At 50.1% G+C, this 12,359-nt stretch overlaps 5 protein-coding genes and 1 pseudogene across 6 annotated transcripts, besides 1 other annotated feature; 4 read left to right on the plus strand and 2 right to left on the minus strand.

Moving 5' to 3' along the window:
• Window positions 1–378: 378 nt before the first annotated feature.
• On the plus strand, window positions 379–758 carry NCS57_01280200 (Trihydrophobin; the record flags this gene model as incomplete). Its single annotated transcript, XM_053062463.1, has 3 exons — window positions 379–535; window positions 579–664; window positions 711–758. The coding sequence occupies 3 exons, from the start codon at window positions 379–381 to the stop codon at window positions 756–758; spliced, it is 291 nt and encodes a 96-aa protein (XP_052908991.1).
• Window positions 759–1,965: 1,207 nt separating this feature from the next.
• On the plus strand, window positions 1,966–3,588 carry NCS57_01280300 (MFS domain-containing protein; the record flags this gene model as incomplete). Its single annotated transcript, XM_053062464.1, has 4 exons — window positions 1,966–2,334; window positions 2,378–2,902; window positions 2,947–3,050; window positions 3,093–3,588. The coding sequence occupies 4 exons, from the start codon at window positions 1,966–1,968 to the stop codon at window positions 3,586–3,588; spliced, it is 1,494 nt and encodes a 497-aa protein (XP_052908992.1).
• An 880-nt stretch (window positions 3,589–4,468) lies between these two features.
• Window positions 4,469–6,327, plus strand: NCS57_01280400 (uncharacterized protein; the record flags this gene model as incomplete). The annotated part of the gene is made up of 5 exons (XM_053062465.1): window positions 4,469–4,706; window positions 4,753–4,844; window positions 4,890–5,926; window positions 5,972–6,062; window positions 6,106–6,327. 5 exons carry the CDS (start codon window positions 4,469–4,471, stop codon window positions 6,325–6,327), a joined length of 1,680 nt encoding a protein of 559 aa, XP_052908993.1.
• A 155-nt stretch (window positions 6,328–6,482) lies between these two features.
• NCS57_01280500 (Cupin type-1 domain-containing protein) lies at window positions 6,483–7,202 on the minus strand (the record flags this gene model as incomplete). Its single annotated transcript, XM_053062466.1, has 1 exon — window positions 6,483–7,202. The coding sequence occupies one exon, from the start codon at window positions 7,200–7,202 to the stop codon at window positions 6,483–6,485; it is 720 nt and encodes a 239-aa protein (XP_052908994.1).
• A 2,342-nt stretch (window positions 7,203–9,544) lies between these two features.
• On the plus strand, window positions 9,545–10,525 carry NCS57_01280600 (uncharacterized protein; the record flags this gene model as incomplete). The annotated part of the gene is made up of 1 exon (XM_053062467.1): window positions 9,545–10,525. The coding sequence occupies one exon, from the start codon at window positions 9,545–9,547 to the stop codon at window positions 10,523–10,525; it is 981 nt and encodes a 326-aa protein (XP_052908995.1).
• Window positions 10,526–10,852: 327 nt separating this feature from the next.
• NCS57_01280700 lies at window positions 10,853–12,170 on the minus strand (annotated as a pseudogene). Its single transcript has 2 exons — window positions 11,273–12,170; window positions 10,853–11,226 (listed from the first exon to the last, which is right to left on the minus strand).
• Window positions 10,853–12,170: a sequence feature.
• Window positions 12,171–12,359: the final 189 nt, after the last annotated feature.

Below are 12,359 nucleotides of genomic sequence, written 5' to 3' on the forward strand. Positions count from 1 at the left end.
TGTGCCTTGAAACCTGGATTTCAGCGGCGATCATCAATGCAAGCGTGGTGCGCAACCCCTGTCCAGCTGTGGCCGCCCCTCTGTACCTCGCCGTTGCAACGCTACAACAGGTTTCGGTTCAACTTTATTGCTGCTATTGACATGGTTCTTTTGTGGTAGGTATAACAACAAGTTATTATCTACGTCTTCTTAATTGTCAATGGGTGAATCGGATATAGGTCAAGAGATAATGACGTTTAGATTCAAGCCAACCCCCGACGACATTGATGTTGCCGGCCTGCGTGGCGAGATTGAAAGGTTATAAATATCGAGTGTTCGACTCAGTAAACCGCCAGACTCAAGCAACAATCCATCACTTCTCACACTTACACCGCCAACATGAAGTTCCCCGTCGTTCTCGCTCTGGCCAGCATTGTCTGTGCCCTTCCAGCTTCTGAGAAGCGTCAAACCTATGTGCCATGCACTGGCCTGTACGGCACGTCCCAGTGTTGCGCTACCGATATCCTCGGACTTGCCAACCTCGACTGCGGAAATCGTAAGATACCTTTGCTCCTTTGAGACTCTCAGCTGACTTTTAGCTCCCTCAACTCCCTCTGATGCCGACAACTTCAGTGCCATCTGCGCCGAGATCGGCCAACGAGCTCGCTGCTGCGTTTTGCCCATTGTAAGTACTCTGATGTGTTCCTGGACCATGTGCTAATGCCTTGCAGCTGGATCAAGGTGTTCTCTGCAACACACCCTCTGGTGTCCAGGACTGAGTTGGCCAATCGCATGCCATGGGCGCATTTCTTGTAACGGCGAACACGATGTTGGAGGCGTTGTAGTCATAGAAACAAACACGGGTCAAATTCCCTATACGGCTCTATTTCTTTCATGCAGTGTTGATTGCGCATGAAGATCGGATACATAGGGAACACGGATTGTATCATTAGATTATTAATTCTGTTTTATTGAGTTCACCTAAATAATCCTGCTTAACTTTGGATATATTCATTCGGTGCTGCATTAACGGCTCTTATAACCCTTGAGCCCACCACCCCAACCCGGGCCACCCCAGCCAGACGTAGGATTGCAGGGCCAGGGCAACTGGCGAGATGACAACGATCCCCTGGGTTGTCACTGCCAGTCGTCAATTTTTTACTCCGTTCATTTTCTGGATTCAAAAGTTAGCTTTTTGGTACACAGTTCGTATCCTCCAGTGCGGTTTCAGTTGCGCTGTTAAGAATAATGAGAAAGGAGGAGGCAACGGTGTCACCTTACGCGCTATCTCATGCGCATGCCACGTCCTTTACAGCTGCCATTGTACACGACAGGGACATCTATAAAGTAACGCGGAAGAATGGTGCAAACCCGTCAGCCTTATGGGAGTTGTCATAGAGTTTATCAGCCTACCTACATTCATTTCTTCCAAACTAGTACACCTCTACCAAGCCGGTTGAACGGCAATAGGCTACTGCTACCCACATGCAGGCATACCTTGCATAAATGTCCTCGACCTATCTTACGGAGTCATGTCGGCTACATTCTCACCTCGTTATCAATCTAATTGGCCCCCCATGCTCAATACTACTCCACGGGCGTTTCCACGTTGATCGTGGGTCGATTCCTAGCGGCATTCAAACCAAATCTGCAAGTATCCCGCGTTTGCAGCAAGGGTGTACGTGGATGCTACCATAGAGAGATAGCAGGCCCTACCACTTTATAGTCCGTAATCGGCGATGGTGGAGTCTAGTCGCACTTGGCTGATTGATAAACGATGGACGGGTGATTGATAAAGGCCTATTTCAGTGAATCCTGCATCTCACCCAGTAAGAAGTTGGGACGGGACCAGGGAGGCTGTCGATCTTCAACGCGGGATGAATCCCGTGGCATTAGTCACTGAAACCCAGGGAGATAATTCCCGCAATCTCGACGTATATGAATTCGGTCGGCTGCTTGATCTTGCCAAATGCACCTCAATCCAACATGTCGCAAGAAAAGACTGGCGCCAGCACCTTCACCAAGCCGGAAAGCATCACCGATGCTTCAACGGCAGAAGCCTTGAACCTCTGTCAGGAAGTTGAGGGTCAAGTCGATCCTGAAATTGCAAAGTCCATACGATGGAAGATTGATATGCGGTTGATGCCGCTGCTTTGTTTGACCTACACCCTTCAGGCGATTGACAAGAACACCATCAGTTATGCAGCTGTATTCGGTCTCCGACAAGAAATCGGCCTCAAAGGCACTGAGTTCTCATGGGCTAGTGCAATATTCTACCTAGGATACATGTTTTGGGAGTTTCCTACCAGCATGCTATTGCAGCGCTTACCGATCAACTATTTCATGTCGGCCACAGTATGTACCCTCTCTACTTCCATCACAATATCTAACGTTCTAGGTCGTCACATGGGGCACGATCTTAATGTGTCACGGAGCAGTCCATAGCTTTGCAAGCTTGGCTGTTGTGCGGACTCTGCTCGGAGCTTTCGAGGCTGCCATCCAACCGGGAACCATGCTTCTCTTTAGCATGTACTATACCCGAGAGGAGCAACCCCTCCGCATGGGTATCTGGATCGGTTCATCTGGTGTGGGCTACATCATCGCTGGAATCACTAGCTTTGGTATAGGGCACATCAAGTCTTCTCTCTCGTCTTGGAGGTTGCTGTTCATCTTCTGGGGAGCAATCACTTTTGCATGGGGAATTCTCCTTTGGTTTGTGCTGCCTGGGCCGCCAATGCGTGCCAAGTTTCTCACCGAGGAACAAAAAGGGTATGCAGTCGCGCGCGTCAAGGATAACGCAACAGGCATCGAGAATAAGCGGTTCAAGATGAAGCAGTTTCGAGAGGCGATGCTCGACTTGAAGACGTGGTTGCTGTTCACCTTTGCGCTGACGAGCAACTCACCCAACGGAGGTTTGAGTGCTGTAAGTATAACCTCAAAGTCACAGACATCAACTGACCCCTGTAGTTCCAAGGTCTCATCATCAAAGGAGCGGGCTTTAGTACCCTCCACACCACTCTATACCAGATGCCGTCCGGTGCCGTTCAACTGGTCGCGTGCCTAGTTGCCTGGTAAGTGCGCAGCTCCCTGTCTGTTCATTCTAACCGTCGCAGTTACTGTGCTACACGCTTCCAAAACTGCCGCATCCTAATCATGATTCTGTTCCTCATGCCATTCCTTGCGGGCGTCTTAGGTCTTCGCCTCCTCTCTCAAGACAACTCCTATGGGCGACTGGCATGCCTCTGGGTCACCTTTTTCTACACCGCAAGCGGAACTCTCAACATGTCGGTCGCTACAGCCAACACAGCAGGCCATACGAAAAAGATTACAACAATTGCCATGCTTCTGATTGGTTACTGTCTTGGCAACTTTGTTGGTCCGTTCTTTTTCAGAACCGAGCAAGAGCCATGGTATCCGCTTGGAGTTGGCATGATGTTTTTCTGCATCGCGGCCCAAGTCATTTCTCTTGTGGGTATCTGGACATTGCTCTGGACTAGGAACAGGTCCAGAAGGGCAGAGCACGCGCCAGGGAATGAAGAGCAGGCATGGCGAAGGGGCTTGCTTGATGAAACAGACTTGGAGAACAAGTACTTCAAGTACGTGTACTAAGGCAGTCGGAAACACGATCGGCAGATGAAATTTACGCTTAAACTTTGTCCGCTGCTGACCGACGAAATGAGTGTGTTATCGCAGCGGAGCATTATCCGTGCTCGACAAGGGCATGGTTCGTCAGAGAGCCATGTGACGACTCGGTTGAGGTGGAGAAGCCCCCTCATGATCAAATGAGCGAATGGTTTTTTCCAAAATTTGATTGCTGGGAGACTTGGCGTTGAATCTTGGCGGCGAGAGACCAAACTAGCCGAGCAGAGATGGGGAGATGCTCACATTCTGACCAAAGATAACACGATGGCTGGCACACTTTTATCAGGTATCACCGAGTCAAGTGAGGGGAACTGACCCCGCTCACAGACGAATTGCTAATCGCTGAGCTCGGGAGAGCGGACAAGATCCGCCAAGCTTATCCTAACCTCCTCATTTCTCCAGAACGCTCTAGAACACACACCTCTCATGACTCATACCATTTCCAAGAGGGGAATCCTTGCGTTTTTCGCAGAGAAGACCGACGATTTCGGACAAGTACCCGGGGAAGGCCATCATCGGCTCACAGATCGGTAGGACAGCGAAACAGCATGAGCTCGTCTCGTCAAGGCACAAGACTCATGATGCCTGCTCGCTCCATCCACTCAAGAGCGCTTCCCATGTTACATCTCTCCCCCTTCTCGGTCAGAAACCGGCACATTGGCCCACCGCCGACATCCCCACCTCGCAAAGGAGGTTTGTCCTACAAAGGAAGTTGGTCCTTTTAATCCCTGAGCTCGACGCACATCTTCTCCAGCTTTCCCCAACATCTTAATAAACCTGGGGCCCCGTGTTTCCCCTCCTCTCCAGGTTACATACTCGGTAGTGTTTCTGTACACACATGTCCACCATGGCAGACAACAAAGAGACGGTCTCGTCGACGCCTGATCCTGCGATTGGCCTTGACTCTGATCCAAGCAAGACGCATGCTTCGGTTATTGACCATGCGCGTTCTGCTGCTCAGAAGGAACAGAAGATGACCCTCATGCAGGGCATCAAGCTGTATCCCAAGGCTGTTTTTTGGAGTTTGTTCATTTCTACTTGCATTGTTATGGAAGGCTACGATGTTAGTCTCGTAAACAACTTTTGTAAGTAGATGTCGGCTGGTTAATGTTCTGCTGCTCACAATTATAGATGCCTTCCCTCAGTTCAACAGAAAGTATGGCCATCTCACCAAGAATGGCGATTACCAAGTCTCGGCCGCGTGGCAGGCTGGTCTGAGCAACGTATGTTTCTTGAACTGCTGTCAATGCCTTAGCTAACATGCTCAGGGTGCCAACTGTGGTTCCATCATTGGTCTGCTCATCAACGGTTGGGCATCTGAAAAGTTCGGCTACCGCTTCACCGTCATGGCGTGTCTCGTCTGGCTGTCAGGATTCATCACTCTGTTCTTCACGGCACAGAACGTGCAAACCCTGTTGGCTGCTGAAATCCTCTGTGGTATTCCATGGGGCATTTTCCAGACCATCTGCATTACATATGCCTCCGAAGTGTGCCCCGTCGCCCTTCGAGGATATCTCACGACATATGTCAACTTTTGCTGGGGACTCGGTCAAGAGATCGGCATCGGAGTCATTCATTCCATGATTGACCGAGATGATCAGTGGGCTTACAGAATTCCTTATGGCCTCCAATGGATGTGGCCTCTGCCTCTCTTTATCGGTATTTGGTTTGCTCCCGAGTCTCCTTGGTGGCTTGTACGCAGAGGCCGTGTCCAAGACGCCAAAAAGTCCTTGCTGAGACTCACAAGTCTTGATCGAGAGACAGATTTCGATGCAGATGAAACCGTTGCCATGATGGTTCACACGACAGCTCTAGAGGAAAAGGTCACAGCGGGTTCATCCTATCTCGACTGCTTCAAGGGCGTTGACCTTCGCCGTACAGAGATTGTCTGTATGTGCTGGGCTATGCAAAACCTTAGCGGTAACTCATTCTCCAACTATTCAACATACTTCCTGGAGCAGGCTGGTTTGTCGACGAGACATGCCTACTCCTTTGCCCTCGGTCAATATGCCATCAACATGGTTGGCGTTTTTGGTGCCTGGGCGCTGATGACTGCCGGAGTCGGCCGCAGGACTCTGTACCTGTATGGTCTTTGTGGCTTGTTCTCGATGCTCCTCATCCTTGGCTTCCTGGGTGTTGTGCCCGAGTCCAGCAGAGATAAGGCGTCATTGGCGACTGGAAGCATCATGATTGTTTGGGCTCTTTGCTATCAGCTGTCTGTTGGTACTGTCTGTTATTCTTTGGTCGGCGAGCTGTCATCGCGACGACTTCAGATCAAGACTGTTGCCCTCGGTCGAATCCTTTAGTAAGTTGTCTGTTCTTTTCCGAAAAACCGTGCTAACCGGTTCAGCAATATCGTCAGCATCATCAACGCCGTCCTGGTTCCTTACATGCTCAATCCCACTGCTTGGGACTGGGGCAACTTTGCTGGTTTCTTCTGGGTAAGTTTACGTCCTTTGCAGCATTTCTTTACTAACAGATAAGGCCGGTATTTGCTTTCTTTGCATTGTCTACACCTTCTTCCGACTGCCTGAGCCTAATGGCCGGTCCTTCGCCGAGCTGGATGTGCTGTTTGAGAAGCGTATCAGCGCCAGAAAGTTTGCCTCAACTGAGGTCGATGTGTTCCATGAGGTGGTGGAAGAAAAGGTCATGGATCAGTATGAAAAGGCTGAGGAGAGGATTGAGAGGGCTGATGAGAAAGCTTGAGCCATGAAAATTGATCAGTTGGTGTGTGTCGTTACATGAGCGGTCTTCTGGCGTCCAATCAAGGGCCAAGCTTCAACTATATCAAAAAACACAATATCGTTACATGAGCAATGGGTAATGATCAATTAAGGAATTGCAAGTGGTAAGACCTCTTATTACGCAACTAGTGGACTCTCAACAGCGATACCGTCTTTAAAGGCAATTTCGAGACCTTCGGGAGTCTTTCCAGTTCCCTTCCATGTCTTGAATAGTCCCTTATCTGATTGTCCAAACACTGGGTCATACTTCGGCTTCGGAACCGACCAAGACTTTTCAAAATCTCCTCCACTCTGAACAAAGTCCCAGTCGCCACCATTGTACGCTCCCATCATGGTGTAGCCAGACAGTTTAATCTCTGATAAGGCCTTTCTAGGGTCGTCGGCTTCAATGCCGTGTGCGCCGCCGGGACTCAACAACTTGAATCCGTCATCAGGCTTGACATTGTATGTCTTGTGAGCCACGCCGGCAGGTATAACAAATACATCGCCGGCTTCTGCTTGCAACTCAATGCCACCCTCTTCCCACGCAGATCCGTATGTATTCTCTTTCATATCCTCCGAGGTATCGGCAACTCCGAATCGAATTGTGGCAGTACCGGAGAGAACTGCCATACACTCATGTGCCTGAGAGTGAAAGTGCGACAGTTGAGTTGCTCCGTAGCGGAATATCCACGAGACCTTCCATTCGTTCTTGGTAAACAAGTCCCAGACCTCTGTCGGGTCGCCGTGGGAAGTATCAGGTCGCTTGGTCAGAACATTCTTGTATTGGAGGAGAGGTCGTGGTGAGTTTGGGACCAGGTCTGTCGGGAAGAGATGGTACTTGTGGACTTCGGCCATGATATTCGTTGGATGCAGAAAGATGAAATGCGAGTGGTAATTAGGCGAGGTGTTGGCTTCATATAAAAGATCGGTAACAGATCCGACTCGGCATCACTATCCGTACCCCGCACGTCACGACGGTTCCGATAGTATATCAATGAAGCCAATCAGTGGGCACCAATGAATTGAGGAAACAAATCCCGACTTAGATAGGGATGCTGAGCCGAGATGAGGTTCAAGTTGATCCGAAGGTTGAACGAAAGCATGTTGGATAGAACGGGATTCAAGACTCTCAGATGTTCGCCGCGTGGATAAGAGTGGGCGTTAGAGTACGCATCTGAGATTACATTGACATGCTTCAACGAGGTCCCCTGTCGGAAGCAAGGAGCAAGAGAAACGGTCTGCCCAGAGAGAAAAAAAAAAAGGTAACGAGAAGTGACTGGTCGATAGCAAAATCCAAGTTTTTATCGCCGCGAAGTAACGATTGACTCGCTTTCGTAATTTTGGTGACACTTCCAAAAGAAGCCATCAGCCACATTAACAAAGACACAGTGATTGACACATGCCAGCATGAAACGGTGAAACCCCAATTGGAAAACGCCATAACCTAGAATAACCTACTATGGCTGTTGGCAAAAGGTTAACGGCTTACGCACCAATGAACGAGGCGGCGAGTCTTGGTGTTGCTCTATATAATTCTTCTCTAGCATCCTTGTCATAGATGCGCCTGTCTTTGGACAAGTAATATCTGATTATTGCCAAACTTACCTAGTATATATCTACAGACCGCAAAGCCTCGCACCTCCCTTTCAACCAACTACTCCGCAATTATTTGCTTAATCCGTTGGGTTACTCTCTCTGGTGATAAGATGAGTGACGTTGATCAACAATAATCCCTCAACTTGGCATCTAATGCCTGGTCTACAGACAGGGACTTCTTTCTACTCGTACCATTGCGTCAATTGACAGGGGCTATTCAAATCCAATTCGCGCTAGAAGTTCTTGCTGTTGCTATCTACAAGGGTACAAGAAACACACAAAAACGACAATGCCTGGTTACATACATCATTCTACAACCCATACTATACGAACAAAGAACCTTGAGGTAGGTTTAAAACAAAGGTGCAAGATGGCTATGACTTCAAGGACATCATGTGTCACGATGCTGGCAGTCAAGGGGTTCAGTTGCAGCAACACACGGGTGCCTTGTATTCTTTCGAGACAGTTGTTATATGGTGTCCCTGGCGTCCAAAACTCGACAAATACTGCCGAACGCCATAAATACTGAGTTTGTATTCAGATACCTCAATGACACACACACTGGCCCCTATTGCCCAACCTCTTAGGCGATATCATCCCGCTTGCCTACCTTGGAACATGCCGGACTCTCGGGGAAGATCAGTGCGATATCACTAATTTTCGTATCGACATTCTACCGACTACTTTTCATCTATTCTCTGGTATGTGATGCTCGTATAGCTTGGTGGCGGTAGCATTGGTCTTAGTGCCAAAACATCATGCGGTGAAAGTCTATACGAGCCTTCAGTCAAGACCTTAGATGCAGCTACTTCATGTAAGGGATAGCGATCAAGACGGGTCCCTTGGAAAGTCTAGACTGCGCTAGCTGTTACTCAACCGACCCAATTGCCCTAGAGACCTCTCCACGATGCCGTGTGCTTGTTCTCAATTGGAACCGGTTTATCACCGAGCAGTGACACGTTGATTCGATCCGTGTATCCAAAATCAAAGAAACATGATCTCAATCCCGGTGGTTGGAGCCCAACAACATCTCAATCACCTCTTCCGGTCAAGTCCTGCAAAAGTTAGACATCCGGACCTCGTATTAGTGGAGCCTCGTCGCCGATCAAAGAGGCTGGCAGGACGGCGGGTCCGGAGTGATCGGGACCTCGGCAGCGTGGCTAACCCAGCAACGGTTAAGGTTGAAGAATCCTGATTAGGGCCATGGGTCGGTGCCCAAGTTGAGGCTATTTCAGCATGATCCTGACGTCAAATGGCCCGTCCCGTTGAGGGTCTTTCCACTTTCTCACGACCAATATCTTCTAGCTCCCACTTTTGCCCTCGGTAAATTCAGCTGAAGGGTTCCCCACAGTCCAGGCCATGATATCATCAGACCCATCAACCTGTCAAACATGCAGCCCTGTTCGCGTGGTTGATGGCTGGTAGACTAATCACTCGATGGAGACTTGACACTATCTCGGATACGAGGGTTGGCTTCAAACTACGGTACTGTTCCGCTTCTTGTGGCAAGTAAAGGTATATATAACGCATCTGATTCCTTCAGTTACAATCCATCTCATCATCAACTCACACACTCAACACTCTCAACTCTACTCATCAACATGATCAACAACATCGTTGTGGCTTTGGCTTTGGCCTCTGCTGCCTCTGCTGCTCCTCTCGCTCGCCGCGATGAGTGCCAGGATGCTTACAAGGCCTGCATCGCTGCTGGAACTCCCGAAGTTGCCTGCAGCTGCACCCTTACCGCTTGCGTAGGCGAGGACAACGCTCGCAACCGCGAGTACTGCGCCAGTGCCACTGCATCTCTGTCTCAGCCTTCCAAGACTGAGATCCCAGGTGGTTGCAACCCTGCCCATCCTGGCTCTTGCCCTTCATCCTACTTCACTTACACTCAGACTGCCCCTGTTGAGACCTTCACCTCTATTCCTGGTATCCCTGGTGGTTGCAACCCTGCTCACCCTGGATCCTGCCCCTCCTCTTACTTTACCTACTCCAAGGTTACAGTGACTGTCGATGAGACTTCGACAGTCAAGCAAACCTTCACCTCTATCCCTGGCATTCCCGGAGGCTGCAACCCTGCTCACCCCGGATCTTGCCCTTCCTCCTACTTTACCTACCCTGTCGCCTCCTCAACTGCGGCTCCTCCGGCCCCTCCCGCTCCCGCTCCCACTGGTGGCTCTGGCGATGTCACCTACCCCAGCCCCAAGCCCGTCGACGGCAAGTCTTGGTCCATCAAGGACTTGACCCGATACTGTGGCGAGGACAACTCCGGCTGCGACTACAACTTTGCCATTGAGGCCGACGGCAAGACTCAGCGATGCACAGTCATCCGCATGCCTGGTGCTGATGCCGCCACTGAGAGCTGGTCTGACCAGCCTTGCACCGATGGCTCCGAGTACAAGGTCTCTTGGGGCTATGTCACTGAGCCCGCTCCCGCCTTTGCTGTCATTACTGTTGTCAAGGGCAAGGAGCTGGCCTGGTTTGGTGTCTCTGATGTCAACGGCCAGAAGGTTACCCCTTCCAACCCCTTTGGCTCGGGACAGTACGGCAACTTTGGCCCTGAGCCCGTTTACACTTATTAGACGACGACTACTGGATGACTATACGATGGGACAGGTACAGGAACGGATTGGATCGGATATTAGACGGGTTATAGATACCAGCCACTCATTAATGACAAGCATGTAAATAGATGTAGATAACAGTCGTTGTACGTTGTACATGACAACTAATGAATCGATTGAATATTTTAAGATACTTTTGTGTGCTAGGATTGTGAATTGATTGCACTAAGGGACTTGCAGAATAAGCTGTCAGGTACATCCATGCACTATTTACAACTTTCATATTGCATTCAGAGTTCTAAAATATTGCCTCTAACATTGCACTGGAGTCTAGTCCTGAGCCAATCAAGCCTTGCCCTTGAGGCTGAAAGAGTATCGAGCCTGCAGAACATATGGATCACCACCAGGCTCAAACAGCTGCTTGCGGTCTCTCATCCACTCTGGGTGGTTGATGCCATCGATCCAGTCCTGCACTTCCATCACAACACAGCCATACTTGGGGATCGTACGAGGAAAGTCGGACGAGTTATGAAGTCCCTGGGTCTTCTTGAGAGGAATGGCCCCGTTTTGTTGAGTGCAGCTGTAAAACTGGAAGGCGTCTTGGTCGGTGTAAATGTCAAGCTGGATTCCAGACCAAGATGAAGAGAGAGTTGCCACGGGGCCCTCGGTTCGCCAGTCATACTTGCCAAGCTGTTCTCGGCTGACAATGTAGCAGTTATCTATACCATGTTAACGGGCGTCCTAAGACTGAACAAGATCACGTACCATATCCAGTGCAGTTGAAGCCACAGTTGCCCTTCAGCTCAGAGTTATTCTCTTGATCACCAATCTGCTTGGGCTCGCTCCAAAAGTCGTTTGCAGATCCCTTTTTGTTTGGAATAATGTCACCATTCGGGATGAGGATGTTGTCAACGGCCACACGCTGGCCACTGTAGGGCATGTGTAGAGTGTGGTTGGACACCGTGCTTGTCTCGTTGTTGGAGAAGCCGTCCAGGTTCCAGTAAGTGTGGCTGGTGAGCATGATTGGTGTCTTCTCCGTTGTTGCCAGGGCCACAATCTTAATATCCCAGTCGCGTCCAGTGAGCGTGTAGGTGACGTATGAAACCACCTCTCCTGGGAAACCCTCCTTTCCGTCTGGGTCTACGATGGAAAAGGTGATGCTGGACTTGGTGTGAGAGACGACAGTGAAGTTGCGATAGTCCCATCCATCAGGTCCTCCATGGAGGGTGTCTGCACCATCAGGGGCCTCTGGTGTCGGGTTGTCGTTTGGCTTGACCTTGTATTTCTTGCCGTCGATCTCGAACGTGCTGTTCCGGATTCGGTTGGCATATCTGCCTGGCACACCACCAAAGTGAGGATGGGCTTCATCAATGCTGTAGTGGGTTGCATTGTCGAAGCCGGCAACGACATCTCTGGAGATTCCGTATTGATCATTGACCAGGAGGTTGGTGATGGAGGCACCGTATGGGATGAAGGCAGCCTCGATCCCGTCACCAGAGATCCAGTATTTGCCATCCTTGTCAGGACCCTTCTCTCCCTTGTCCGCGAGGACCCCTGGGAGGGCTGCAGCAAGAAAGAAGACCTTGTTGAACCGCATGGTCACGAGAATCGATGCTTGAGACTGACCGAGTTGCACAGAGTGGAAGTGTGAACAGCTCTTGGGCTTTATACTGTTGTAGTTGGAGGCCCTGGCCTGTACTACGGAAGAACTGGTTCAACTTCCGCCAACCACATGGCGGTCCACATTGTAGGATTCTGGTTCATGCAGATTGGACCGCTTGAATCATGATAATCGGTGAGTGGTGCGCCTGTCGCACGTTGACTTTCGGTCACGATGCCGAGAGTTGCAGCG

This window comes from Fusarium keratoplasticum, chromosome 10 (genome assembly GCF_025433545.1).
Source record: "Fusarium keratoplasticum isolate Fu6.1 chromosome 10, whole genome shotgun sequence".
In the NCBI taxonomy this organism is placed as follows: domain Eukaryota; kingdom Fungi; phylum Ascomycota; class Sordariomycetes; order Hypocreales; family Nectriaceae; genus Fusarium; species Fusarium keratoplasticum.